Here is a 26,923-nt window from a genome sequence, read left to right as displayed (position 1 = left end):
TTTAAAAGTAGTTGCCTGTTGTGTCATTGAGCGTGATTGGTAACAGTCACCTTGATAAAAGTTTCCACGTCTTTACAATGGTGTCACACAAATTCAGACTCAAAGAAACCTTGATCTAACTAACTGCGGAACCGGAAGCGAGGAACCAAATTTCAAGACCTCAACGGAGATGAGAGACAATATCGATGAAGATTTAATAAATAAAAGTGAACAACCTTGACCAAGTTGACAGTCTAAAGTTAACATATTTCTGATGTATGCAGGCATAACTAATAAGAAATATGATAGCAAACAATTAGAATCGTTTTCCTAGAAGTATTACTAACATCGTCGCGAGTGTGCTTTGGGTCCACAAGGTAGACTGGACGCAAAGCCCGTGGCTCTCGAAGCCGGAAGTTGCCATCTTGTTAAAAAGACCAAAATTAGAAATTGAGCGATTGTATTTATAGAATAATTTACTGGTAGTTGATAACGGAAATAGGTAAGATGTAATATTTTAATGGTGGTCAATCCCATAACACCGTTTTACCCAATTGGTTGTGTTGAAAAACAAAACACTTACAAATAATACAATACTACATGTAAGGATACTAATTGAATAAAATGGAAATAACTATCTATTTAATAGTCAATTTGAGCATGAATCTTATCAGGTGCCTACATTTTGGTTTTTAAGTCTTAGCTGCTGGAATAAATTTGAGTAGATCTTTACACAGCCCCCCCCCCCCCCAAAAAAATCCCCCAAAACCGGTACTTTGGGGGTTTATAATACTCTAGTATAAAAAGATACTGTTGTCATTATGATATTGCAGTTGCTTGATTTTGCCGATGATTATAAAGCATGGTCCTTGATATATTTCAACAAAAGGTAATCTATATCAAGAATATAAAGGACCAGTCTTTACCTCTCTAGAACATTAAGCAAATTCAACATTCGTAGGTATTCTATATTATAAATATAACGAACCAGTCTTTACCTTTTTCAAAGGGGTAAAATATAAAAACTTCTTTTCAAGATTCCTTTATTAAGAACAAAACTTTTTGATATAGTTTAGATTTTATTTGTTTTTTTTTTTTTGAATTGTTCAAACAACGACATTGGACTGACGGTGAAACCCTAAGAAGGATACAAAGATCAACATATTTATGGAAGTACATTGGGTAAACTATCAAAAAATGTTCTCAAAAAACTATGCTACAATTTGTGATAGCAACATGCAAACATCCTGGCATTTTCTACATTATAAATTGTTCAAACCATGACCCTTGAACTGAATGTTGCATCCCCACGAGGAGTTCAAAATTGAAAATATGAATTAACAGATAAAAATCTTAAATTATCTTCTTCTAAAGAACTATAATAGTTGAAATTGTGAAATTGCTATGCGAACAATCTGATAATAGTGTAAATTCTGAATTTTCCAAGTTTACCTTTAAGAGAATAAAGAGATTAAAGTATGGGATATAAACTGTCATTTAATTTGATAATACTGTGATAAATGCTTAATGCATGTATGTATTTATGCATAATCTAAATTTTGTAATGTAAGATTGTCCAAATCCTTTATGTTGAATATATTGTAATGTGTGTTTAATATATTGTAATGAATGTTGAATATCATGTGATGTATGTTCAATATCATGTGGTGTATGTTCAATATCATGTAATGTATATTCAGTATCATGTATGTTAACATATCATGAGGTGTATGTTCAATATCATGGAGTGTATGACTGCATGTTCAATATCATTGAATATTGTAATGTTTGTTCGACAATCTTGTGATGTTCAATATCTTGTGTTGCATAGTGTTAATGGCTTTCAATGTTTGATTTTTAATGCATGTGCGTGCAATAATTGCATCATGGATAACATAACACAACAGTGTTCTGCTAACTTAGTGGATAGAAATAACAATCTAAAGCCATTTGCCACAATTACATGTGATTCACTAAGCAGTTTTTATGCACATTATCAAAAATATATATCACAAGATATAGACTCCTATTATTCCTAACATATATTGAACATACAGCACATAATTATATTTCACGAGATATAGAATATACACCACAAGTAATTGAACATAAATAACAAAAAAGAAATAGAATATATACTCGATATTGAACATACATCAAAAGATTATCGAAAAAACATCACATGATGATTGAATAAAGGAATGGTTTACACGCAATAGTGTACTCTTAAAAACTTCTCACAAACTGCAGAGCTATGGGATATCGGAATGAAACTTTCTGATAAAGCTAAGATTCTAAATTGTTCAAACCGTGACCCCCGAGTCAGCAGTTTGGGCCCCCAGGCAGGTTCAAAGTTCAACATACATGTACATGTATGTATAAAGGAGTATTGAGTACCTGTATAGAGGGAAACCCTTTTTTAAATCGATTGTCACATTTTTGATGGACTTAACCAAAATAGAAACTCATGAATTAATGATAAACATGCAAAAACTGTTATTACGAGTTTAACACCCTTTAGGTACTTGTATAACAGTAAATTAAAAGTAACACATTGGTGGTGCAGACTTTTAATTTAAGACATGCACATGTACTTAAACGTGTATAAAACCAAAGAGCCGACGAAAGCTTCGAGTTGCCTATTGCCATCTGGAAACTAAAAACACCAAGTCATTTTAAATGTACAAATGACTCGATTGTTTTTAAACATGTGTGATACATGTACAATCAGGTACATCTCTATTATATTAAATCTCTTAACATGCAATCTCCATTTTTATAAAGAAAATCATTAGTGAAACAATGCATGGGTATGTATTGTTTTCTCAATTATTTGGTTCAAAACATATTACAATGTTGTTTCTCCTCCTTCTCGTCTTCCTCCTCCTCATCATCGTTATCATCGTCATCTATTGAATTCTTTGTCAATTCTGACCCAAAAAAGAATTGGTTTTGACATGGATTTGCAATTCTAAAAGCCTTTTATTAAGTACACGTGGCTTAATATTGCATTAGTGCAACATCATGCGTGTTAAGTAGGATGTTTGCAAACATAATCAGTAGTTTGTGTTTGTTATCACTTGCATGCTAAAAAGGGATATGTTATTTTAGCAGTAAATATCGCTCAGTTATGGCTTTGAATTTTATGTCGTCGCTCTAGATCTGATTGCAATTCTTTGATCAATCGATAATTCGTGTTACATTTTTGATGCATTTAAAATCATCAAATCACGAACTAGAATCACCTAATTGGTGAACATGGATGGACACCGTGTTTGCTATAAGTTTATATAAAGATCACCAGCTCCCGATCAGTATGGCGATATTTCAATCGATATCTCCCTCGGCTGTCCATGGAAACGGAGCTGATGAAGAGAGCTTACCGTTTTCCAATACGAAAGCGAGGTCTATTGTTGCTATTGGAAAATATATGCTGAAGGGAAGGTTATTGGTGACGTCACTTATCACGTGGATGGTTCTCCAATACTCAGTTCCAGTGACATAAACACATCAATGATCAGTGCTTTATTTCGAAGAACTTAAAAGATTCAAGGAAACGTTTATTAAAAAATCGAAACGGGTTCAACAACACATAGTCTTAAACGCGAACGGAGGATCAATTCTTTTTCTTTTTGGACATTGTTGAAATGGTAAATAGGACATGGAATCGTAATGTACTGTCTACAGTAATTCTTGGGATTTTATTTCTGGGTTTCTCAACGACATGGAGTAAGGAGGTTTTAACCAATCATTGGTATGTAGAATTAGACGGGGATGGAGGAGTCGAATCAGCAAAATTGGTGGCCAAAAGAACGGGATTTACTTATGTGGGGCCGGTAAGTTAATGAATATTAACTGTCCATCAAGATATTGGTATATCAAGATATTACATTAAATCATTAACTTGACATAGAAAATACCCGTACAAAGAACTCGAAATAAAACTTCGTTTATTTCTTCAGTGTATTTGCTCATAATGTAAATGCTTTCACATATTCGCAGCGGTATTGACTTAAGTTTTTGGGCATGGCATCACGTTTTAGAGATAATGGTAATTCGATAATCTAATGAAGATACAGCTGTTCATTTGGTACTTGAAATCGATTTATTGGTCCATTGCAATAGATACTCTGACCCCGAAGGTGACCAAATACTTTACGTCACAACAAAGGATGTAATGGGGAAAATATCACTTATCTTTCTAAATAAACATTAATTGAAATATGTGTAGGCGAGTTTTAATGGAAAAAGCTTTAGCATCGACATGAACGATAAACGAGAAAGTATGATAGAACAAGAGGGGACCTGTAAGATTATTTAAAACGATGTTTGTGCACATGTATCGTATCCTCTTTTCTGTGTAACCGATCAAACATTTGCTGAAACGATAGATTTAATTCACTGATAGAAATATAAACTAAGCGCTCGTAAATATTTAATGAATCCATACTCGCAGAATCCCTTTTTTAATATTTAAAAAGCACAAAAGTACATTAATACTGGTCTTAAGGGTAATATAAAATTCCTCAGCAAAAATGACTACAAAGTGCTTTCTATAGCGCTTAAAATTAGGTTAATTAGCATTTGATGATGTAATACGCATCATTAATGAATGAAAATAGTTCCATGCTTGCAAACGTCACCTATATTTAAGAGCATTCCATCACGATATTCTGACATTATCAATACAAAAATTTATCGGTACCTGCACTATTCAAACCGCTGCGTAGATGGCAATTACTTATGTCTCAAGAATTAAGTCCTAAACACCCTTTAATTGACAAAACAAATGCATACTTTTATTTTCACTTATGCCAGTCTCATTTTTTTGTTGTTCAAAAATACGTCTATCATTCATTTTTAAAAAAATATTTTCTAAACGAAATTTCCATACGAACTCCAAGAATATATATTGCAATATTCTAACTCCCCACGCTTTAGAAACATAGTTTCACTCAATAGGTCTGAAAAAAGTAGTTTTACTATCTTCCTGTTCTAATTAAATAAGCCCATCGTTTCTGTTTCGAGCATATTTAATTTTTACTACTGTTTTTTTCTTCCAATTTAAGCCATCTTTAGGGGCTCTTTCTATAATGTAACATATTAATAACATATTAATAATATCAATGATCGTTAAATTCTTTGATACGGACTTTGAAGTGAAGTTATGTTATATCGATAAAATATCTTATTATTCATTAGGTCTATCATTGCAAATTATTTGTCATACTAGAATATATGAAAGTTTAGTGACAATACCAATACATAGTGATTTGTTCCAATTTATGTCAAATATTACATCCAAACATTTCGAAGAAATTTGCAATATAGTGGCATCAGATATTCTTTCATCCGTCATTAGTTCTACCTTTAAATAACCATGAAGATAGCAGTATTTTACTTGGACGATTTTTTCTTGTCGATTTGATTTATCGAATATATGAAATAAAGTTTTCTGATTTCATTGCTAAAAAGGGATTTATATTTTTATTGATAGAAAAGTTTAATGTTTTAATAGGCTCTTGTCCGAACTACAGTGTAAGTGTGCGTCATGCTTTGAATAAAAACCCATATAAAGATGAATAATTACCAGTATTTATTTATTGGATATAAAAGGATCTAATACAATCTAGTTTGAAATATCGTTATTTCTATATTTGGCGATAACAAAATCAAGCTTGTTCATACTTATTGTCAATGGACGATTTAGAAATCACGAAATTTTACTGGTCAAAGTAAATGGTGTTCTAAAATCTAAGAAAAAATCGTCAAAGTTTCCATTCGTCCAAATGCCCGCTGTAGGAGTACGGTATCAATAGAAAATAACGATAATTAATCTTGTTTCCCTCGAAGAAAGATGTGAAATAACTATGGTAACATGTAAATCACAGCGTTTGGTAAGATGACTAATCGAAACTGACAGACGCATAAACTGTCAAGCTCATCTACAGGATCGTCATCAGTTTTCTTTACAGTGTATAATCGTATCTCTGTCTGCTGTACGTCCCTTTCTCCGTTTACAGTTTCTATCCGTTGTCGCTTCTCGCGTTTCTTTCTTAGAGCTATTAATATTTCATGTACACGAATTTCATCAAAAAGGGGTAAATCACACAGCAAAAAATTTGGATCTTTAACATAACTGCAGATTTTGACAAAATATTGCGATCTTTTGATAAAGAGGGAGAATAAATGAGGGGGAATTAAGCTAGATGTACATCAGTTATATATTTTATAGGACAATGTATTGTTGGATTCAGTCAAAATCACATACACTTTGACCGACTATGATTTTGCCGGTGGGATCCAATCTCCAAACATATAGCTACTAGATTTATATTCTGAATTACCAATCTGCTATCATATAGCTACTAGTGTGATTTCAAGACTAACGTCCCTGGACACTGTCGGAAGATTTTGAAAGCTTTATCCCTATGCATTTATTCCTTTCCGATCGATGATTACATTCCTCGCTGTGATTTCGTACCTATATATGGTCATCATTGACACACACGAAGGAGATGCGCTAAGAATAAAATTAGAATATACTCAGTATCCAATAGTCATGACTTTCGTCTTCTTGCACCACGCGTCTCAGAATTATGCAACTTCAATACAGACAATTAATAATGAATTTTCCGTCTTGTTTTACACAATCTGTCTTCTAAAAAAAAACTTCAATAGACTTGAAAACCTATCGTATGTTGTGACATTTTCTTCTGGCTCTTTTTTTTTTTTTAAATCTAAATAATTGCTTTGAAAATAAGTTTTTAAACATAAAAAAGCTCTTGCTTTTAATATCTGTTTTCGCTTTTTAGTTGGTTATCCGGTTTTTTTTATTCAACATTACTTCTTTTTCCTTAAATTTTCTCTTATTTTTCATTCGATATTTGTTTTTCCCCATTGTTTTTATCCCCTTTCCTTTCGATATCCCTTTTTTCATTGCTTAACCTTTCTTTTTCATTCGATATTCGTTCTATCCAATTAATGACAACTTTTTTCCATAAGTGATCTAATCATTTTTAAAATTAAAGAATCCGCGATTTTTTAAATCAAAATCCGCATTTAATTTTTTATTCACCGTTCTTTTGACTTAGTTATATATTTTTTCAAATCCACTTAAATATCAGTAATCAGAACTCCTGGATGAGAAAAAATAAATCAAAGTTGCTTCGACACATGTTTCAGAAGAAGAAAATTAAGCACACTGCAAACAAGGGCGGTGGTGGAGAAAGCCAAGGAGTTTTAATAACGCATCATTTTTAATTTTTCCATTACTTTAATACTAACATCTAGGTAATAAAAGCACCATAGTTACTGAACCACTGTTCATTTAATATGAAGAAGGTGGTTTTTTAAAGAAAGGTTTGTTTGGTGCAGTATTAACTTGAACTTTGAGTGCTGAAAGATAAAACTGTTGTCACACAGGAACTGAAATGGCCATTCCTTTATCGTACAAGGCATTTGAATGGCTTCCATCTTTGATGAAACGACAGTACTCCCACACACAATACCCGTTCAGTGGCAGGATCGCAATTAACATCTGTTACTGCGAAAGATCCCATTGTTCGCCACCAAACATCGATAATTATAGCAGACGGTCCAATTTTGGATTTTTGTAGATAATTTTCGCAGCAACAGTAACACCAAAAATGTGGAGGAGGTATCGAAATTTTCACATCACAAAACACAAAGAATGCAAAATTTCTTTTTGGCAAAATGGTTTCAAAAAAATGTTTTGCCTCTGCAATTCAAAATCATGAATCAATTCAAGATTCGCACTTCATTTTAAATAGACTGAAGTTATAGTCTTTATAGTTTCTTATCGTATTAATTTCTGTGAACAATACTCAAACCGACTTGAACAGCGCAGTGTTGATTAAAATAGTTTCATACAAGACAAGCAGCCTTACAATTGCGAGAATAACAACCGTCCAAAAAAGTCGATAATGATGCAAACAGCGGTAAAACATGACCATCTTCTGCTAATTGTGATTCATCGATACTTAATGAGACCCACTATTATCCCATCTGTAAATGTTTGAACAAAATTTGCTGATAAAACATGTCTATTATTAAACACGAGAGCTCTATTGACGTAATATTCCATCTTTCTTGCAGGTTTTAGGTTCTTCAAATGAATTTCATTTTGTGCATTCCGCTGTGCCAAACATAAGGACGAAGAGAAGTATCGGCCATACACGTCTACTCAAAGCCCATCCAAAGGTAATGCATATCGTTAACCATACTCAACAAGTGCAAACAAATCGTTTTAATTACTTGCTTTTTAATTTCTTAACAAGCCATCGTGAACACGTAAAGCTTAATCAACAATGGATAATCATATCTACCAAAAGCAAAGGTCTTTAAATTAAAGCAAAAAGGAAAACCAGATAATAGCTCGTTGATCTGTAAAACACATAACTCTTTCACAACAGATGTAAACGACCTGTATGAGCAAAGAATACCATACATTTCTTTTCAGGTAAAACGAGCTGTCCAGCAAACAGGCTACCTTCGAGTCAAGAGGGGATTCAAGCCAAAAATTACAGGAGTACCTGTTTCAGAGATAAAATTAAAATTACAGTCTTTGGACGAAGATAAAGCCCGCGCTGTGAATGTTAAAATTGACGGAAAAAGTCCAACAGATCCACTATTTAAAAAGGAATGGTACTTGGTAAGCATCACTATGTCATGACACCATTGTGTTAGTTATGTAACCAATGCGTGGGAAAACCCGAGGAAAATTGTAGTGAAATTAAATTAAACATACAGACATTTACTCCAAATGATGAAACCACATCCCCCCTCCGCTCCCACCCCGGGGATACAGCACCACTTAAATTCCTCTACGCCAAAAACCCTCACGCTTTCTATGGTAAATCTTACAATAGCTCCAACTGAATACTAGTATCTCTTCCTGTAAACATTCTATCTTCAAACAATTGAAATTGATTTGCAGAAGATACAGAATACTATCGTGGGAAATATTAAAACCAATTACCAAATAGCGTTATTTAATGAGTACTTCGGAAGCTCAAACCGCGACTGCAAGTCATTTTCATTGTCAAAGACCAGGCATCAGAAACGTCATCTAATTGACAGATGAGACTTTTGCCTCATAAATGTTTGTTCAGAGAATATCTAAGATAATGCCGATCAAATACAAACACAGTCATTTGGGAAGCTTTAAAAAAAATGGTGGATTCCATTCCCCGGATTTGCCGTCTCTCGTGGGGTTCTTTTCCGGTCGATAAAGGACAAAAAGATGTCCATTCCAACGACAGCTCCAAACAGGACTTATCTCGCCTCCTTTCACTTTCCAGGACGTCATATCATGCTAATTCCCCATTGATCAATAAATGAAATAGTAGAAGATAATTGATTTTAAATTATCCCAGATTCACGTACATATCAGGAAGTGGAAACGGACGTTAGAACCCCAATAATGGTGTACATTGTGCCCCGGTGGCACTAAACAGAGAAAACAACCCGCCAGTACCATTGCGTAACGTGAAAATTTATGTGACCACAGACACCAGTACCAATAAAACTCCAAAAAATTAATATTTCCATTAATAGTCGTTGGGTTTGTTCATTTACCTGAGTCTTGCTCATTTCCTGCGTCCTCGCTACATCCGAAAATGTCGCGTTTTGGAGAGAAAACTTGTAATGACCTGATGTAGTGAAATCAGTTGATTGCTGAATTAAGGTGTAGATTACCAAAGCATGAAGTATCGTCTGTATTTATTGCTAAAGGCAATGCCATTGCATCATAAAGTTAAACCTTTTGTGTGGAGGAAATGTTAGGGAAAATACTATTGTCTAATATTTTCAAATACCCTGAATTTTACTTTTTATTCAATTTCCTTTTACACCTTTATTAAATGAAGTGATTTATCGTTTCACTAGTATCGATCATGTTTTTCTCAAGGATTCAGAGCTAATGGTGGTTGTTTTGTAAAGTAATTTTAATAATAAAAAACAAACAAACCCTAATTTGTTACAAACTTCAAGAATCTTGCATGGCGCCATTAAGACAGACATTTGAAGAAGTCATCTAGTTAATCAGGCCCCGCCGTCACCAAAATTTTCGGATCACTTAACTCGGACCTTAACTAAATTTCTTAAAAGTTTGAGGTCAATACTCAGTCTTGAAGCTGGGTATTGACTTGAGGAAAGTTTATGACGACAGGGCCTGATCTGTAAATGTTTCTTCCTAATGATGATTTATATGGATATTGTTCTTGTTTTTCTTAAGAAAAATGTGGGCCAGTCAGGTGGTATCCCAGGACTAGATCTAAATGTGGAGGATGCCTGGGCCCAGGGCTTCACCGGAAAAGGCATTACAACGGCCATCATGGACGACGGTAAGAATAGACCAATCCACACTTTGCAAATTTGGATAGAGTTGTTTCTTGTCAATTCAAATGTCAAAAGGAAAAACACCCCCCTCTTTATGCTACCAAATATTTGGACGTCATGAAATGAAATTCCTTTGGATTTAATTTATTCCTTCAACGTTTGGGTATAAAAATACGATACAGAAACGGAATGACAGAGTTACATGCCCAAAAACAAAGGCTAATGTGACTAGTTTATTCGCCAAATATGGCTTTGACATATCGTTTTATTATGTGTGGATTTAATTTAGCAAGGGAGAGGGACGGGGTGGTTCTCTCAAATAGAAGAAATAAACATGGCTGAATCGCCATCAATCGCTTTTTTCTAATTGTTGTAGTACATGAATCTGTTTAGTCTCATTATTCTTACAGTGATAGTTTTGATGTAATAGACGGTACTGTGAAATATGGTAAACTGTTTGTTTTAGTATCGATATATCAGTTTTGTTGACATTTCTCAAAACCAGTCTACATACTGACAAGAGCCAGCAGATACACATAGAATTTTTGAACAGAAAACCTCGCAGCGTTTTCAATACTTTGATTTCAAATTGGAGTAACGAAATGTCAATATTAGGTAAACTTGCAAGCATTTGCTCATAGATAATTTAAACGAACACACTGCAATGCGAGCAACATGTATTCTATAATCCATTCCGAAGCACTGGTGATGAAATGGTGAAAATTAACTTGGTGGTTTTATTTATTGATATTTCCTGGTATAACGTAAATTAGATTATAAAAGTAAATTTTCCCCCTTTTAATTAAGTAGTAATATTGATATTTCGCAATTCTCTAGTGAAAATGATCCTGTGTTAATTAAGTATTGATTAATAGCAAATATTGCGCGTCGGGGTAATATTTTTAATATGAAATTAAAGACATACATGTTATGTATATTCAAATTTTAAGTTTTCAATCATGCATTGATTCTGATAAACACATATACTGCCATATTAATATAAATCGTTGGTTTTTCTTGTGTTTTTACTGCTTTTAATATGATTCCGTAAATTTCCTTTCATGTTCATGCCCTGAAAGAACGATACTGTCATTTTGTTGTCTCCCATTATTTGATCATCAAAATTATTGAGCAATAATAGTTCAAAATACTCGAATACTTGTCTACTGTGGTTAAGAGGCTATAGCCTAAGTAAAAGGGCAAACAGAGCCTAGATATTTGATCGTTGTGGACATAAAAAATAACGACCAATGACTAGAACTTGACTAAAATTGTAAGCCCTCTGACACAAAACAATATTGTTATTTATCTAATGTTTATAACAATTATGAATATGTAATCTTTAAAAGAAAAGACGCAGATTTTCTGAGAATTTTGACCTTTATCAAACACTTCTCTTTATACGAGTTAGCTATGTTGGATTCTAAACTACTGGGATAGCATTTCGTGTGACGGCACCAAGTCCTAAATCATACTGAAGGTTCATTAATATTCTTCTGCATCGGGTAACTGAAATCTACGACAATAATATCGAATCTCTCCCTCTGTAAAGCCTTCGTGACGATCTGAATTATCTCTGTAGAAGATTTCCTCAGCAGTATTCTGGTACAAATCAGGTTATCCAGTGCTTTTATCAAACATCGGCCCATACCAAAAGTCCATTCCATCATTTATGGCTTCAAGGCTGCAAATATCCCCGTTTCATGCATATTTAATATTAGTTTTATATCATTATCCACACAAAAATCGTTACTTTCATCAAGAATGGCATCACTTTGTTGACTAATTGTGCAATAAAGATTTTAAGATCGTTTTGAACCTGAGAATAAAAAGTTGATGAATGTGAAAATTGAAGTCTTGTATATTCCGCCAACCGAAAAGAAAAACAACTCAACAAATTCAATGTATAATGATTAAGAATAGCCATGTACCTTGGAGCAAGGGAAGTTTCTTCCTGAATTCACTTGCTTTGAATAAATTATGCAAATAACTGATATCGAGAGAGAGAAACCGGAACAGAACAACAAAATGCCCAACCCCATTCCGAACGTTATTCCTGCGTTATAATTTTTTTTTTTCAGACACACGAATGATAATCTAGAAATGATAATCATGGAATGTTAATGACGTGGACGCTACTTCTCAAACAATCCTCATATTTGGTTGAAATTCGCATGTATTCTTTTTGTCTGTGTTTTAAATCATTGTGTAGAAGATGGTTTTACAATAATCAAGAAAGGTTTTAGTAACTGTCAATATTTTTAGCGCTTTTGCAAATATTCTCCCTGCTTAAATTAATAAATATATCTTTTTCACTCTAATTTTATAGATATTAATTTAACAAGCCATCAAGTGAAAGATCACATATGGTATTTTTAATAAAGCCATATTCGAATATTTTGTGTGAGAAGTCAATATCCAGTGGTATACCTTGCGTGTCATAAGTATTGAGTAATGATTCCTTTTTTTGGTTTTTTAAACAGGAATTGACTATCTACACGAAGATCTACGTCACAGTTACGTAAGTTTATTTTCCTTTTGTCTTATTGAAAAAAAAAACCTTCATGTTTTGAACGTTGGTATTTATGTACTAAATCTAAATCTACTAATAGATCTCGAAATCTACATATATCTCGGTCTCTAACACGAATCGTGACTGGAAGATGATTGTGGGTTTATTTTTCAGAATGCAAAAGCCAGTTATGATTTTAGCAGCAATGATCCTTACCCTTATCCTCGATACACAGACACCTGGTTCAACAGGTAAGTCGGAATCATCAAAAGATGACGAAAAGTTTATACCACATATAATGTTTAATGGCGGCTGAACCTTCCCTTATATAGAGACGTGACAAGCTTCATGTGAAATGCCACGAGTTTAGTCCGTCTCTATGGCATCCGAGAGATGAGGATAGATTTATCAGCTTTAACATCTGGATCTGTAGGATTTACCTGGAAAACACTTAAACTTTCAGGAACACGCACTGTCTGTTCGTTAATACTTTAACTCATTATAAAATTATTCGCGCGCGCAACCTCCTGCAAATAATGTGTGTTAAGCGAGACATGAAAAAATGGAATTTGCGCAAGAATAAGAACAAATAATACTCATCCCAGCCTTTCGATACTGCTTCCTAAGATAACCATCGAACTTGGAAATAATAAATTAAAGTAAATCAAGGACGATTCAAAATTCCTCTTTTCGCATAAAAGGTAAAAAGTCTCTCTCTCTCTCTCTCTCTCTCTCTCTCTCTCTCTCTCTCTCTCTCTCTCTCTCTCTCTCTGTTCAAAACAATTAACCGTTACAAAATAACAGGAATGATGGACCCATTAAAATCACTTTAATCCAAAACCATTAGTTACTCCGCCCTCTTATAATCTACATTAATTTATAACTGGTGGTATTAAAAATCTATCCTTTCAAACCCAGTATTTAATCAATTAATGGTACTTGAATTGATGATTATTCATTTGAGGATATCTTCGTCATCAAATAGTCTCAAACACCCCCAATTGTAAAATTGCTTTCAGTTCTTCATATACTATATACTTGCGCATATCTCTAGTGATTTAAAGCAAAACATTGGGCGGCTGACAAATTCAGAAGATAATATCACCTCTGAAAGGAGTGGTGTCGCATGAGATTTGTGTAGTATACACTGATACGAATGTTATTAAATTTGAATAGCAAATAACACACCGAGGAAATCAATAAAACGGGAGATCTACTTTATTATTCATTTGTCTCAATGGACATTTTCATACTTAAATTTGCTGTTCACTCGGAATTCTTAATAGTGGTCATGTTTCAAACACTTTCACATCGTATCCAGAAATCTTCAAAAATAACCACTGCTAACAAGGATATTTATTATCATTTTTTATAATGAACTATTATACTTACTTTAAAATATTCTTCTGAAATTATATCTATCTTACCGACTTAATTCAGGATCTGAATTTGGACAATTGTTGAACTTGAACCTTGTCCAGTTGAGTTTTCAAATAGCCTGTTTTCTTCCAAAAAAAACAACCCAATAGAACCCGTAAGTGAATAGATGGCAAGCGATATTGACAAATCTAACAAATAGATGTATGAATTATTTTTTTCAGAAGATTTACGACTTTTGTTCCCTACAATCATATGTTGTGCGTGGTAATGTAGGTTTGGGGATGAAGTCCCATTTGCAATACAATATCTTTGGCATTTAAAAACTAGCAGATAAATTCAATCTGGAAATTAATGATAATGTAGACTTAGGGATATACTGAAAGAAGTCGACACACTAGATTTTTTAAACCTTGTTTTAAGTTTTCACTTATTCCTTTTCTACACATTTCTATTTGCATTATCTAGATTAACATTTTAACATTATTCATATAAGAGTTAAATGTAGAACCATGCTAGAGACACCTTTTTCAATACCACATCTTAAAATAGTCTGTTGAACAAAGATGAGTATACATTCTTGCAACTTTTGAAAGATAAAAAAGTTTTTAATTCCAAAGAATCTTTTTTCCAGTTTCCTGAGTGGGAAGTTCATTTGTTTGATACGACTGCGTTTCGATCAAAAAAGCACGCAGAAAAATGCTTCTATAGAAAAAGTTTTCAATACAAATCTGCATATTTTGGATGATGTTTATATTTAACTAGTAAAACACACTGAGTATGTCTTTTTTGCTTCAGCCATGGAACGCGGTGTGCCGGAGAAGTTTCCGCCGCTAGAGACAACAACATCTGCGGAGTGGGCGTAGCCTACAACTCTCAAGTAGCGGGTAAGACATGGACTAACTCATCCCATTATGGGATTTTCTGTCTTTGAGGTGCTCAACAGACTACCCATCATCTTGTCTTACGTTGCACTCTCAATCACCTCAGTACGATTTTTTACGCGACGATCCACGACTGACACAACCTGTAGCACACGCACGATCACCAAACACGTACGGCCAGTTGTGACTGATGCTTAATATCTAGTAAAGAAAAAACTAAATATTATATCTTTTAGTTTGGAACGTTTTCCTTTATCTTCATGCAGACTTAAATATAGTCCAAAATGGCCAAGTCCACCCAGCCCTCTCCGAATCCAAAGTGTTATTTAAAGATTTTTAAAAAGTTCATTGAAAATTATCCATTTTTTTTAAAAGTTTTTATTTTCTGTAAATTTTTCTTCTTTAAAAGAAGGTTCCGTAATTGGAACTTTTATTTCGTTGGAAAGAATATGCCTCTTACATTTGTTCCAAGTTTAAATTTTAAAACAAAAAGACTTGGAAACAGTTAGCAATATGTTAAATTGTTTTTTATGCCAACTAAGGGATGTGTGGTGTCGAACGAGTAAAGGTTATACCAAAAAAAAGTCTTGATTTGTTCGACGAAACCCGCTACGAACGGCAAGAATCCACTAAACTCTCATTTGTGATCTATTTCTGAATGTGAAGAGTCATCACAAATGATTGCAATGGAATAACAAACAATTTGTTTGATGGATAATGTAATTCTGAGGTCTTTGCAAGTAGTTCAATTTCCTCCTGAGCTATTGATTTTGCAAGGAAATTGCGTGTGAACCTCGTTTACCGATGACGATTTTCAAACCGTCCTGTCATTTTTTGTGTTAAATTACCTCCTTCTGTACAAACACTGATGTCATTTCAGCGATGTGACGTGACATTTTCATTTCAGCTTAGGCTGAAGTTAACTTTCAATCTAAACCCAGGACCGGGTTGCAAATCATACAATTTGTTGAGTTTGGAAATTGTTTGAAAAAAATAATCGTTCAAACACCAAAATCAGTTTGTCAGTCTTTGAAATAATTGCTTCTTATGAAAAAATGTAGAAAACGCAAGTTAATGTATAACTTGATTTTGAATTGAATTCCTTTGAAGAAAAAAGTGTTTAGTCTAATTCATGCCGAATTATAAGATCAAATATTATGTTTTTAGACATCACGATTAACATATATTTGTAAAGTATGATGAGGAAAAAAAACATTTAAAAAAAAAACAAATAGCAAAATCGTTAGATTGTGAGAAAATGTTCAATAGAGATAGATTTTCCACTTCTTCAGGTTTACGTATGTTGGATCAGCCTTTTATGACCGACCTTATCGAGGCTAACGCTATGGGACACATGCCCAATGACATCGACATCTACAGCGCCAGCTGGGGGCCGACAGATGACGGCAAGACGGTGGACGGGCCTCGTAATATGACCATGAGAGCTATAGTCAAAGGAGTCAACGAGGTACTGACCACTACCCTCAAAACAATACACTGTCCAAAACCAAATTGCGTTTTGAGGAAATTTTCACCAACAAAAATGCTTTAAACTCTTTGAAAACTACAAATATCCTCTTAGACTTAGGTTTGCAAGGCGGGTCAACATTAAAGTAAATACTACAACCATAGATAGCTCCACACTGTTGACTTGCATTCTAAGCCTTAGAAACGAAATTCAGTTAAACGATTTATCATTTATTTGCAACTTCTTGCGGGAAACTTTTCCCCCACCAAAAATGATTCAAAGAACTTTTTGGTCTTTTCTTTGACCGTAGGGTCGACATGGGCGTGGCAACATCTACGTGTGGGCGTCTGGCGACGGCGGCGCGGACGACGACTGTAACTGTGACGGATACGCCGCCAGTATGTGGACCATCTCCATCAATTCCGCCACCAACGACGGCCAGACGGCTGGGTACGACGAATCCTGTTCCTCCACTCTCGCCTCCACCTTTAGCAACGGCAAAAGCACTCTTAGAGACGCGGGGGTGGTGAGTTTTTTTTGTTTTGATAGAAATTCTGTCGTCAAGCTTTCGGCTGATGTTACGTGATAGAACTTCGTTGCTTTGATTCTTGTTTTTTTAGACTAAGCTTTTGATCTGTATTTATCTTCAGGCTACGACCGATTTGTACAACAACTGTACCACGACTCACTCAGGAACCTCAGCAGCCGCGCCGGAAGCAGCCGGTGTTTTCGCTCTGGCTCTAGAAGCAAAGTAAGTCGAAACCACAACGCGGCTAGGAAAGCTAATGTTACGCCAATTTGTATGTAAGGAATACGAAAACATCATGCGACAAATGATTCACTAAAATGAAAGTTGACCTATCAAAGGAATTTATGATATCTCCGAGGAAAGCAAAGAGCCTGCGTGGGTTAAATCGATATCTGAGCCTACGTTGGGAATAGTCGTCTGGGATTGAAATCGACAAGCTTTGAGTTCAGATATTGGATGCAATGTAAATATTGCTGATGTCGGAATAGTCAACACAATTCTGATGAAGTGACCCCATTTATTTTTTATTTCGTTGCATGTGCTTTTCTTTTGATTAAATTGGAAATTTGATGCAAAATGCAATTCATTGCAATCAATAACATAACACAGGTTATTTCATTGCAGTAGCAAAATTACTGGAAACAATAAAACTAAAGGTTGTCATGTCGAAGTCTTTTGCATTTACACCCACTTACTTTTACTTTTTAATGAATAACAATTTGACACTCTAATTAGTTTGATATTAAATATCAAATAATAGTATATTTTTATATTATATCAAATAAATGAAGTCCAAGTTTGAAAATGTCAAATTATTGTAAATATCAAAATAAAGAAAATTATTATTTATTAATTGTCTTATTAATATATTCAAACATTCACAATGACGTAACCCTTTCATTGCTCTTTCAGTCCCAATCTGACATGGCGGGACATGCAGCACCTGACAGTATTAACCTCCAAGAGGAACAGCCTATTTGACCCTTACCTGAAGCACCACTGGAAGTACAATGGGGCGGGGCTGGAGTTCAACCACCTGTTCGGTTACGGAGTACTCGATGCTGGTGCCATGGTTGATCTAGCACAGAAATGGAAGCCACTGCCTGAACGATTCCACTGCACGGCCGGAAGTGTCAAGAAAGAGATGTAATTGCGTTTTCTTTTTCTTTACTGTATATTCCCATCTATACGCGAGAATTTAATATTCGCGTAAAATCGCAAGAAGCACCCTTTGCATATTTCAATATTTACCCATTATTTTTCTTGCAGTTGTGAATTATATGAAATAATAACTCTTACAATAGTTCGACGCTTGCAATTTTATATTCTTGCAATTTGATACAAAACGGAGAAATCATGGAAATTTGAACTCGACTAGAATAATAAATTTCAGTTTGTTTTTTTAATCTAAATTGTCAAATCAAAATGCTCCAGTCTTCTATTGTTAAAAGTAAACGTATCAAACAGGTCATGGTTCGATTGAAATTCATTTCAGGAAATTTGGAACTGAACAACCGATTGAATTGAAAATCGACACCGACGCATGCGTGGGAACCGAAAATGAAGTGAACTACCTAGAGCATGTGCAAGTTTTCGTCACATTGAAAGCTTCTTATAGAGGAAATGTCGTCATGTTTGTAACATCACCAATGAACACTACGTAAGTTTCCGAGAGAAATCTGGGGTATTCCTTAGAGCTTAAAAACAACAGAAATTGAGCATCTTACATAAATTACATGTATTTAGTTACGAATTTAAGAAAGGAAAGCATAAACTAAAGGCAGTTTTGAAAACATGTATACAGTTTTGTCCTAATAGACCATGTTTGTTATCATTCAAATAATTGCTTTCTTTTCAATCGCAGGTGCATTTTCTTTTTAGTTACTGAAAGTCAAATGTTTAGCTTTTGAAATGACAAATGTAAACATGTACTTCTTGGTTGAAAACATTAGATTTCTAATTTTGACGAATTCCCATACCAAGGTTTACCATAGCTATATTTCTTCATAATGTTAGAATATTCATGTTAAATTCACAATTGAAGGTACCAATGTATTTGCGCAAAGGAATTGATATATCAAGCAAGCATTTATTTATGAAGTATCTTTTAGAATAACCCAAATGTGCAAGTTTTTAGCAAACGACATGAGGTTAAAACAAAATATAATTACAGTACCGCGAAAGCAAAATCGATATCTGGGTTTTCTGTAGACTGGTAGCCCTCGAGACGTTGTGGCTACAGTAATAATTGATAGTTCAGAGGCCCATCGTTCTGTTGCAGAGGGATTTCGACGTCTTCTTATGACATTAACCTTTTATGAATTCCTTGCACGATATAAAAGCGTCATAGGGGACCCGGTTGTCGCAGTCATGCAATGAACAAGTCTGCTTAAGGGAAATTCAGCGAAAACGCCCCCGTCTAAAACTCTTGAATGTGTTTATAATAGAATTAAATCATACATCACTGTCATACATCACGAAAATTAAAGTGACAGCAATCGTTACTATATATATATAAACTTGCCGTAGCTTTTATACTGTGGCAAAGACGCCCAGATCAGAAACATCCGTTTAATTATGTTACAGCATACTGATACCTCGTGCAAGATTTCAGAAATGGCAAAAAATCACAAAGAGCATACGATTTATGTTACGTCATTTCTTTTGTTCAGAACTATGGTCCTAAGTCAGCGACCCAATGACGACGACCACAAGAACGGCTTCACCCGCTGGCCCTTCATGACCACCCACACCTGGGCGGAGAACCCACGTGGTCTGTGGAAGCTGCAGATATCTATGGCCCCGGGCAAGAATAATGCCATGGATACCGGATCGTTTTTCGAGTGGACCTTGATTCTGCACGGAACGAAGGACGCGCCATACGACAAGCAAGTGGTGGACGGGAACAAGCACACTAAGCTATACAAGGTCAAGCGGGTCCACGAAGCCATGAGAAAGGCGTAGACAGAACTCTTGCACGTTCTTCAATGCTGTTGTCAGTTGAAACAAAATTAGAAATTAAACAATCGCTCTGCACAGTGGTGTGCTTGTAAAACTTTTTATAACTGCATAGCTGAATTTTGGCCACTCTAAAAGAAGAAACGAAAATATCCCGGAAAATGAATTCAAAAGCAAACATTTTACCTTTCATGTTAAGGCGCACAAAACTTGCATTTTGCGGGGCCAAGATTTCGGAGAATCTTTTAAAGGATTAACTTTGTAGAATTACAGTCAAAGCCAGTATTGTTAAAGTTAGGATGATGTTATACAGTTTATCAAATAGTTACGAAAATTGGAGGTTTTGTTGTTATTAATTGTTGTTAATGATGTTGTTAACAGGAGTTCAATCATTTTTAGAGAAAAAAATACAAAGAAATTAAATCCTTTAATTGTTCATGTAAAACCGTCTATTGAAAATATCTCGGAATGAATATTATAATATGATAGCAAAATAGAAGTTGCATAGATATGTAAAGTTATAATTGATTAAATGAACAATTCTTGCTCCTCGTTTGCAAGTTTAAACAATAAAGTTAAGACACAGCATATTGTAATCAACAACAACAGTTCTTGAATTTTTTTTAATACAGTAAATATAAGATTATCACAGATCATACAATTATTATCACAATATTTGTATCAATTTTTGATGGTAAAAGCTTTTGACATGAAAAATGATATTAGAGCAATTATGTAAATATTCAAAAGGTTCATCTCACAAAATATATGATTATTCATGAATATCATCAAAGAAAACAAATTGTATTAGAAGTATCAACATAATGTTATTAAAAAGTTTGATTAAAATATTCTTTAATTTTTATCATTTTCTTTTTTTTTTCTTTTTAATAAAAAGTAATTGCAGCTCTGTAGATTTGACTTCACGCTCGATGTTGTATAAATCCACTACTAGTACACAATTGTATAAAAATCCATTATGTATAAATATATTCAACAACAAAAACTATCAAGTCAGTCAAATTTCTCATTTTAGGAGGCTGGGGGGTTTACAAACTAGCCATTTGATCCACCAATGGGTATAAAATCAATTTTTCCGGCCTTAAAATATAAATTAGTGATGAGAATACTAAAAATTAATGCAACATTTAATTTTTTATGATATATTTGTAATTTGATCAAAACTCCCTCATAAACAGGGCAAATTATTATTCTTCTTTCAGCTTTTAAATTTGACTATTCCCTCAATATTTTTAATACAGTTCCTTTTTTTCATGACGTAAGAATAATCTAAAAATGACCATAACCACTCAGCCCCTTTGACAGTAAATTGATTTACATCACAGACACCAGCACCAGTAGAAAATTTCCTGTAGAGATAATATAGGGCATGGGCAATATGATGAAATTCTCTCGGCAAATTCTGTTGTTTTTTAAGCTTCCACATGCGTAATAATGCAAAGTTCAATTTCAGTACCGTTATTAATGATGGAGAAGAGATAATTTTTACAGTTTTGATTACACTTTATTCCTTTGTACAGGCAGTAGGATAATGGTTAAGTATAATATTTAACGGGGAAAAAACCTTTGGAACGAGAAACACAAGGTAAGTGTAAGAATCACGCATTTTGCTAAACCAATCTGAACCGACACCAATACGCAGATTTACGGAATGCGTGATGTATTGCCGATTAATTCCTTTCCAATACAAATCATTTTCTCAAGTTTTGACGATAAATTATATTTTTTTCAACATTCCCCAAATATTTATTTTTTATCGGGACAAAAATTCCGACCAAACAAAATACCCCCATAAAACCAACCCAAGTAGATTATTTTTCAAAATAATATCCAACTGTATCATTGCAAAACAAATAGGTTAATGTCACAATCTTTTATTACACGAATATAGTATTGATCATTTATTAATTATGTAATGTTGAAATGTGAACATGGAAAAATTCGCTGTGAACATTCGTTATATTACACAAAATTATCAAATTGCGATATATCATTGTGTAAAAATGCTGTTATAAGAAATTGATATGGCAAGCATCTGCGTGCAAACGAAAAAAAATATTTTTAAAAATATCATTACATGGCGATACCCGCTCTTGGAATGTAATTCCAGTCTTTTCAAAACCAAAAGAGAAAGTGTAAGAAAAATCAATTCAGTAAAAACTGTGTAGAACAGCCCCTGCAAAGTCTAATGTTAACAAAATTCGGTCTTTCCTTACCCAACAATTTACGGAATTTCGAAAATATTGACATGCGGTCTTTCTCCAACTGGATAAATGGTTGATCGCATTACATTTGATGCATGATGTAGTTGTTAAAAATTAATGAAATACAATGTTTTAAAAGAGAGAAATAGGGATTCAGAGGCAAGAATGACATGGCTTTTATATGAGGGTCAATGTTGTTTTATGCACATTGATATCAATCGCTCAACTATCTCCCAAAATGGCCAGTAACATATTTTTACTGTCGCCAGGGAAATCTGTTTTCAACATGGCGGAGAGAGACTTTTGATTTCGTTTCTGAAATTCAACCTTGATGTCCCTCATATCAATCTGAAAATTCAATAGAGAAATAAATTGTGTGAGTGATATCAAAACATTAGATATAACAACATTTTGCTGTTTACTGATGAAGTCTTCACCTCTGATCTGGAAATTATTATTCTAATAATGTTGTCTTCATTGGTGCCAATTCCGCCAAATGAGGAAAACAACTTCTCAACATAAAATCTTACGGGGTCTTCTATGGCCTTAACTAAAATAACGAAACTTGAAACTTTCATAAATGGTAATAGTTTAAATCAAAGTAAAGAATCAAGAATCACTCCATTTAGAGTTATCATATTTCTTGCGGATGTTGTAAAGAAACAATTTTAACACGAAAGAGATTACCTAATGAAATATATGCGTCCTCCGTTTCCCCAACGACTGTATCAGCTATAGACTGATAGATGTCACTTCCGGTCAACTAAAATGATTAGAAGTTGTAGATTAAATAAATAAAAAAATGATGCATTAAATAAACATATTTTCCCGTTACAAAGGAGTAATCTATCCATACCTGTTCGAACTCCTCAAAAGTTTGTTTTACTTGGGCGTGGTTCTTCTTCAGCACGACATCCCGGAAAGCTTTGTCAACCACATCCACTCTGCCATTCTAAAACCATTTAAAAAACAAGTCAGAGACAGTTAAACAAACGCTATCATAACCCAACATAATACTAAAAAAAATTAAGGAAAACAATTCTCAACCATTCTAAAACAATTTGAAAGGGGTTAATGGCGATTGAAAGTACACATTGATATTAACCAAATTTAAACACAATGAAAACAAAAATTAGCAATAAATTCTCCATGATCTAGATAGGCGAGTTACCTTGTTCATTTTCTCTGCGTCTTTCCTGGCCGTCTGGGCGTTGACCTCCTTTCCCTGGTCCCTGTCACCCTGACAAAGTAAAGTCACAAACTCGGCCAAGTCAGGGTCTATGTGGGCTGTGAGCTCTTCTGTCAAATCTTTCTTATATTCTAAAAAACGCAAAATATTCTTGAAAATACGTATCATACTTAACATGAAATTTCATTTAAAAATTGTGAAACTAACAGAATATGAATGAAAGTTACAAAATTGGTAAATTTTTAGCGTAGAACATAAATAGTACCAAAGGTTCAATACTGAAACCGATTGAGGCCACAAAACAATCATTATTTATCTAAATGTTTACCTTTCTTAAATATATCTTTGATCTCCTTCATTTCCTACAAAAGAAAGGTTCCAAATAGATGTATTTTGATATATATTTTACTTGTTACATTTTGCAATATTTACACGTATGTAAACGTTATCATAGTTCTTAAAAGTGAAATTATTACCCATGAATGACCGATATAAAACAGCCAAAGAAGATGCAACATTCATTTTCAAAAATGACCAGCCTGCGTAGTAAGAGAAATAACCTTAGCGTCCCGTGTACAGAGAATCCCCACAAGGACTGGATCTGACAGCCCCATCCCATCCAGGGCTTCGTGGAGGCAGTGGGCGTCATACTCTGATGGCGTCATCATCATGCCCATTATCGTCTCGTCATAATCCACACTCAGCTTTTCTTTCAGTCTACTTTCCAATGAATGCTAAAATAAGATACATCTCATAATTAATATATATTTTAGAGAAACAGTAGGACATCAAAGAAATACAGTCTGGGCAATGAATGCTAAAATATGATATACTACAATTAAGATAAATATTTAGACAAACACTAGGACATCATAGAAACTTCTTTGCAATATTGAAGAAGTTATCGTGCGTTATAGTACATTTGATCTTTGAGATTAAACGTATTGTCATTCTTACTTTCTTGTACTTTGATGACCATTTGTTCTTCAGTATCTGTCGCTGTCCGTTACTCCTTGTAGTCAGCACTTCTATGATGACGTCCTCATCGGGATGGTCCTCCATCAGAGCGTCATGCAATCTCTCACAGTCTGTGGAAGGGTTAAAGTTGTTGGCGGCCTTAATTGTTCCACTGATATTTTTCTTCTGTCGCTCTTCTTCTCTTCTATGTTCTTTCTCCAACTGTTTGAGTTTTTCTTCTTCTCTCCTTTGTATTGACGTATCAGCTGCTACGCGCATGCTTGGCTGCCCAAGTGGATTGTGTTTCATATCCGGTCCTTTGGAGATGGGTTCAACTCTCTTGATGGGTGGTTTGGTCTGCTGAGGAACAGGATTCGCTCCTTTCCATTTTTTCTGTGTTTGTGTCTTTGATAGATAAGCGATATTTGCATTGTTTGAAGCAAGAGTTTCATCGACATTAAAAACACGAGTTTTTACTTTAGTGTATAATTCATTGAAAATGCCATGCTTTTATTTTATTGACGAGCAAAAATGACGTTAGATACTGATATTCGAAGACAGATTAAAGGTGGTATATATCTATCAAAAAACCAGCAAACAGAAGATCAGATGCTGCTATAGAGCAAGAATTGTTTGGCTACGTAAGGCAAATAGAAAAAAAATCCAGTAAATATGAAGCAGACAAGTTTTTTTCTTCGTCCGAGGAAAGCTCAAAATTTTGTATTAGTCTGGAAATGGAGAGCTAGTAGATATTCTAGTAAGTAACACCCCAGATTCTGCTAGACCTACGCAAACACACCTGCTGGATTGTCAGATGTTGTGATCCGTCGTTTGAAGATCGACGATACACTGTGCTAGGTAATCTTACCCTTTTATCCACAAACCTCTAGCAAAAGTAAACACAATAGAATCTCTTAAAAACCAATCACATCGCTTCGTAAAAACATACGAGACTCCGCCCTTTGGAGTACCTTTTGCCACTGTGGCATTTGTCTCATCTCAAAGGTACACATCGATGCTAAATTGATATTATTAACTACTAAAATATATAGAGAACTTCGTTTGAACTTTATATTTGTATTTTCGTTTAAAATATATCACAAATTCCAAAAAAAGGTTAACCGTGACCAAGAGTGTCACGAACTGAGATTTTTCATAAATATTTAATCGAAATAAAAACCCATTTAACTGTGATATTTTTGATATTCGCGTAAAAATGAAAGCAAATTCGGGGAAAAAACTATTTGTCTGCGAAATGAAAAATAACAAAATTAAATGTACCTTGCTTTTGGGCCAATTTGGGGGAGTCTTGTTGGCTATTTCTACCAATACTTTTGTTGTGGTGTGCTGACATTTATGCTTAATGTCATCCACAAGTTCAGCATCGAACTTCTTTTTGTAGGCTTTCCGCACTGCCGGCATGTCGATCTAAAAATGATTTTAAAAACTCAATATCATCTTCAAAGTGTAACAGCGATTTCAAGTAATTTTCTAATATAAAACCAATCTTGAAAATGTCAAATGCAAAATTTAAAAAAAAACAGTTTATGGTGCTAGGTACTGAAATTTATATAAAACAACATCTACTAATCATTAAGCATGAAAAAAGAGAGAAATTACTCATACAACGCAACCCGATAGCAAGCGAGAAAAAACACTTTTTTCAAGTGGGCACTTTACAATTGAAGTAAAATATCGATAACTCAGAAGTGCTGATTAAACGATCAAAAATCCTACCTCGGAACGAACCACCAATAGATTCACGAATTCCGGGTTCGTTGGAGACATGGTCCGGAACAAACGCTCCGCAAAATGGTTTTCTGGGCCATGGAGGGAGTTAACTTAAACAAATATAAAACCAGACCAATATAAGAGCGTATGGCTTTTTACACAGCTGAGACATGCCTCATAAAGATCCATTCCATTGTTATAAAACTGCCATGTATTTTTTTAATTTGATAGAATGAATAACAAGCGATGCATTTTGTACTATTTACTTAGAGCTGTGAGGGCCTCAGCGTAACTCCTCGAACACTCCCGCGCGATGTCCTCAGGCGCCTCCACTCCTTTGTTGTGGATCTTGTACAGATTGAGGACCACCGTGATGTGTTTGTTATTCCTGGTCCTCAGCAGTTTCAGGAACTTGCCGGCATCACTTGACCACCTCCCGTCACCTGACTGTCAATACAAACATTTTTTGAATTACGTTTTTTAAAAATTAAATTCAACGATAAATTACACAAGCAACTATTTCTATCTTCTTTTGAAGAGTTCTAATTTATTTTACACATTTCTGAATTTAGGACTTGTGTGTCCTCAAGAGGGTTTTCTAACTTATACGGCAGCATTTTCTTGATTAATTTAATGACTTTGGACAATCTTACAGCTATGACATGAAAACTGTGGAATAATTCTTATTGACGCGGGTCATTGTCCGTTCACTGGTTCTAATGGACGTAATGTCGCAGGAAAGCAGTTCCCAT

At 34.3% G+C, this 26,923-nt stretch overlaps 2 protein-coding genes across 6 annotated transcripts in view; one reads left to right on the top strand and one right to left on the bottom strand.

The window, feature by feature from the left end:
• Positions 1-3,446: 3,446 nt before the first annotated feature.
• LOC128175454 (neuroendocrine convertase 2-like) lies at positions 3,447-20,932 on the top strand. Its single transcript, XM_052841084.1, has 13 exons — positions 3,447-3,815; positions 8,098-8,202; positions 8,462-8,653; positions 10,238-10,346; positions 12,825-12,862; positions 13,028-13,104; positions 15,029-15,117; positions 16,407-16,582; positions 16,893-17,108; positions 17,233-17,333; positions 18,024-18,257; positions 18,607-18,771; positions 19,784-20,932. The coding sequence occupies exons 1-13, from the start codon at positions 3,627-3,629 to the stop codon at positions 20,073-20,075; spliced, it is 1,983 nt and encodes a 660-aa protein (XP_052697044.1). The 5' UTR covers positions 3,447-3,626; the 3' UTR covers positions 20,076-20,932.
• The window catches only part of LOC128175452 (annexin A6-like), a 24,849-nt gene continuing 18,409 nt past the window's right edge, over positions 20,484-26,923 (bottom strand). For 4 of the 5 annotated variants that reach the window (XM_052841080.1, XM_052841082.1, XM_052841079.1 and 1 more), the window contains 12 exons: positions 26,438-26,618; positions 26,178-26,281; positions 25,722-25,868; positions 25,240-25,326; positions 24,441-24,845; positions 24,044-24,217; positions 23,812-23,845; positions 23,466-23,614; positions 23,151-23,246; positions 22,982-23,057; positions 22,732-22,844; positions 20,484-22,642 (listed from right to left, as the gene is read on the bottom strand). In XM_052841080.1, coding sequence (XP_052697040.1) covers positions 22,517-22,642; positions 22,732-22,844; positions 22,982-23,057; positions 23,151-23,246; positions 23,466-23,614; positions 23,812-23,845; positions 24,044-24,217; positions 24,441-24,845; positions 25,240-25,326; positions 25,722-25,868; positions 26,178-26,281; positions 26,438-26,618 — 1,692 coding nt within the window. In that variant the 3' untranslated portion in view covers positions 20,484-22,516. The remainder of the gene's footprint in view (positions 22,643-22,731; positions 22,845-22,981; positions 23,058-23,150; positions 23,247-23,465; positions 23,615-23,811; positions 23,846-24,043; positions 24,218-24,440; positions 24,846-25,239; positions 25,327-25,721; positions 25,869-26,177; positions 26,282-26,437; positions 26,619-26,923) is intronic. The other variant, XM_052841083.1, reaches the window with a different exon arrangement.

Source organism: Crassostrea angulata, chromosome 3, assembly GCF_025612915.1.
Source record: "Crassostrea angulata isolate pt1a10 chromosome 3, ASM2561291v2, whole genome shotgun sequence".
In the NCBI taxonomy this organism is placed as follows: Eukaryota; Metazoa; Mollusca; class Bivalvia; order Ostreida; family Ostreidae; genus Magallana; species Magallana angulata.
Note: the sequence above shows the minus strand (reverse complement) of the source record. Positions and strands in the feature narration are given on the sequence as shown.

What these genes read in the sequence shown, in the direction of transcription:
- LOC128175454 (XM_052841084.1), top strand. Translation starts at nt 3,627, where the DNA reads ATGGTAAATAGGACATGGAATCGTAATGTACTGTCTACAGTAATTCTT. An exon ending in GATTTACTTATGTGGGGCCG is followed by an intron (nt 3,816 to 8,097) that starts GTAAGTTAATGA and finishes TCTTTCTTGCAG; the next exon opens with GTTTTAGGTTCTTCAAATGA. An exon ending in GCTCTGGCTCTAGAAGCAAA is followed by an intron (nt 17,334 to 18,023) that starts GTAAGTCGAAAC and finishes TTGCTCTTTCAG; the next exon opens with TCCCAATCTGACATGGCGGG.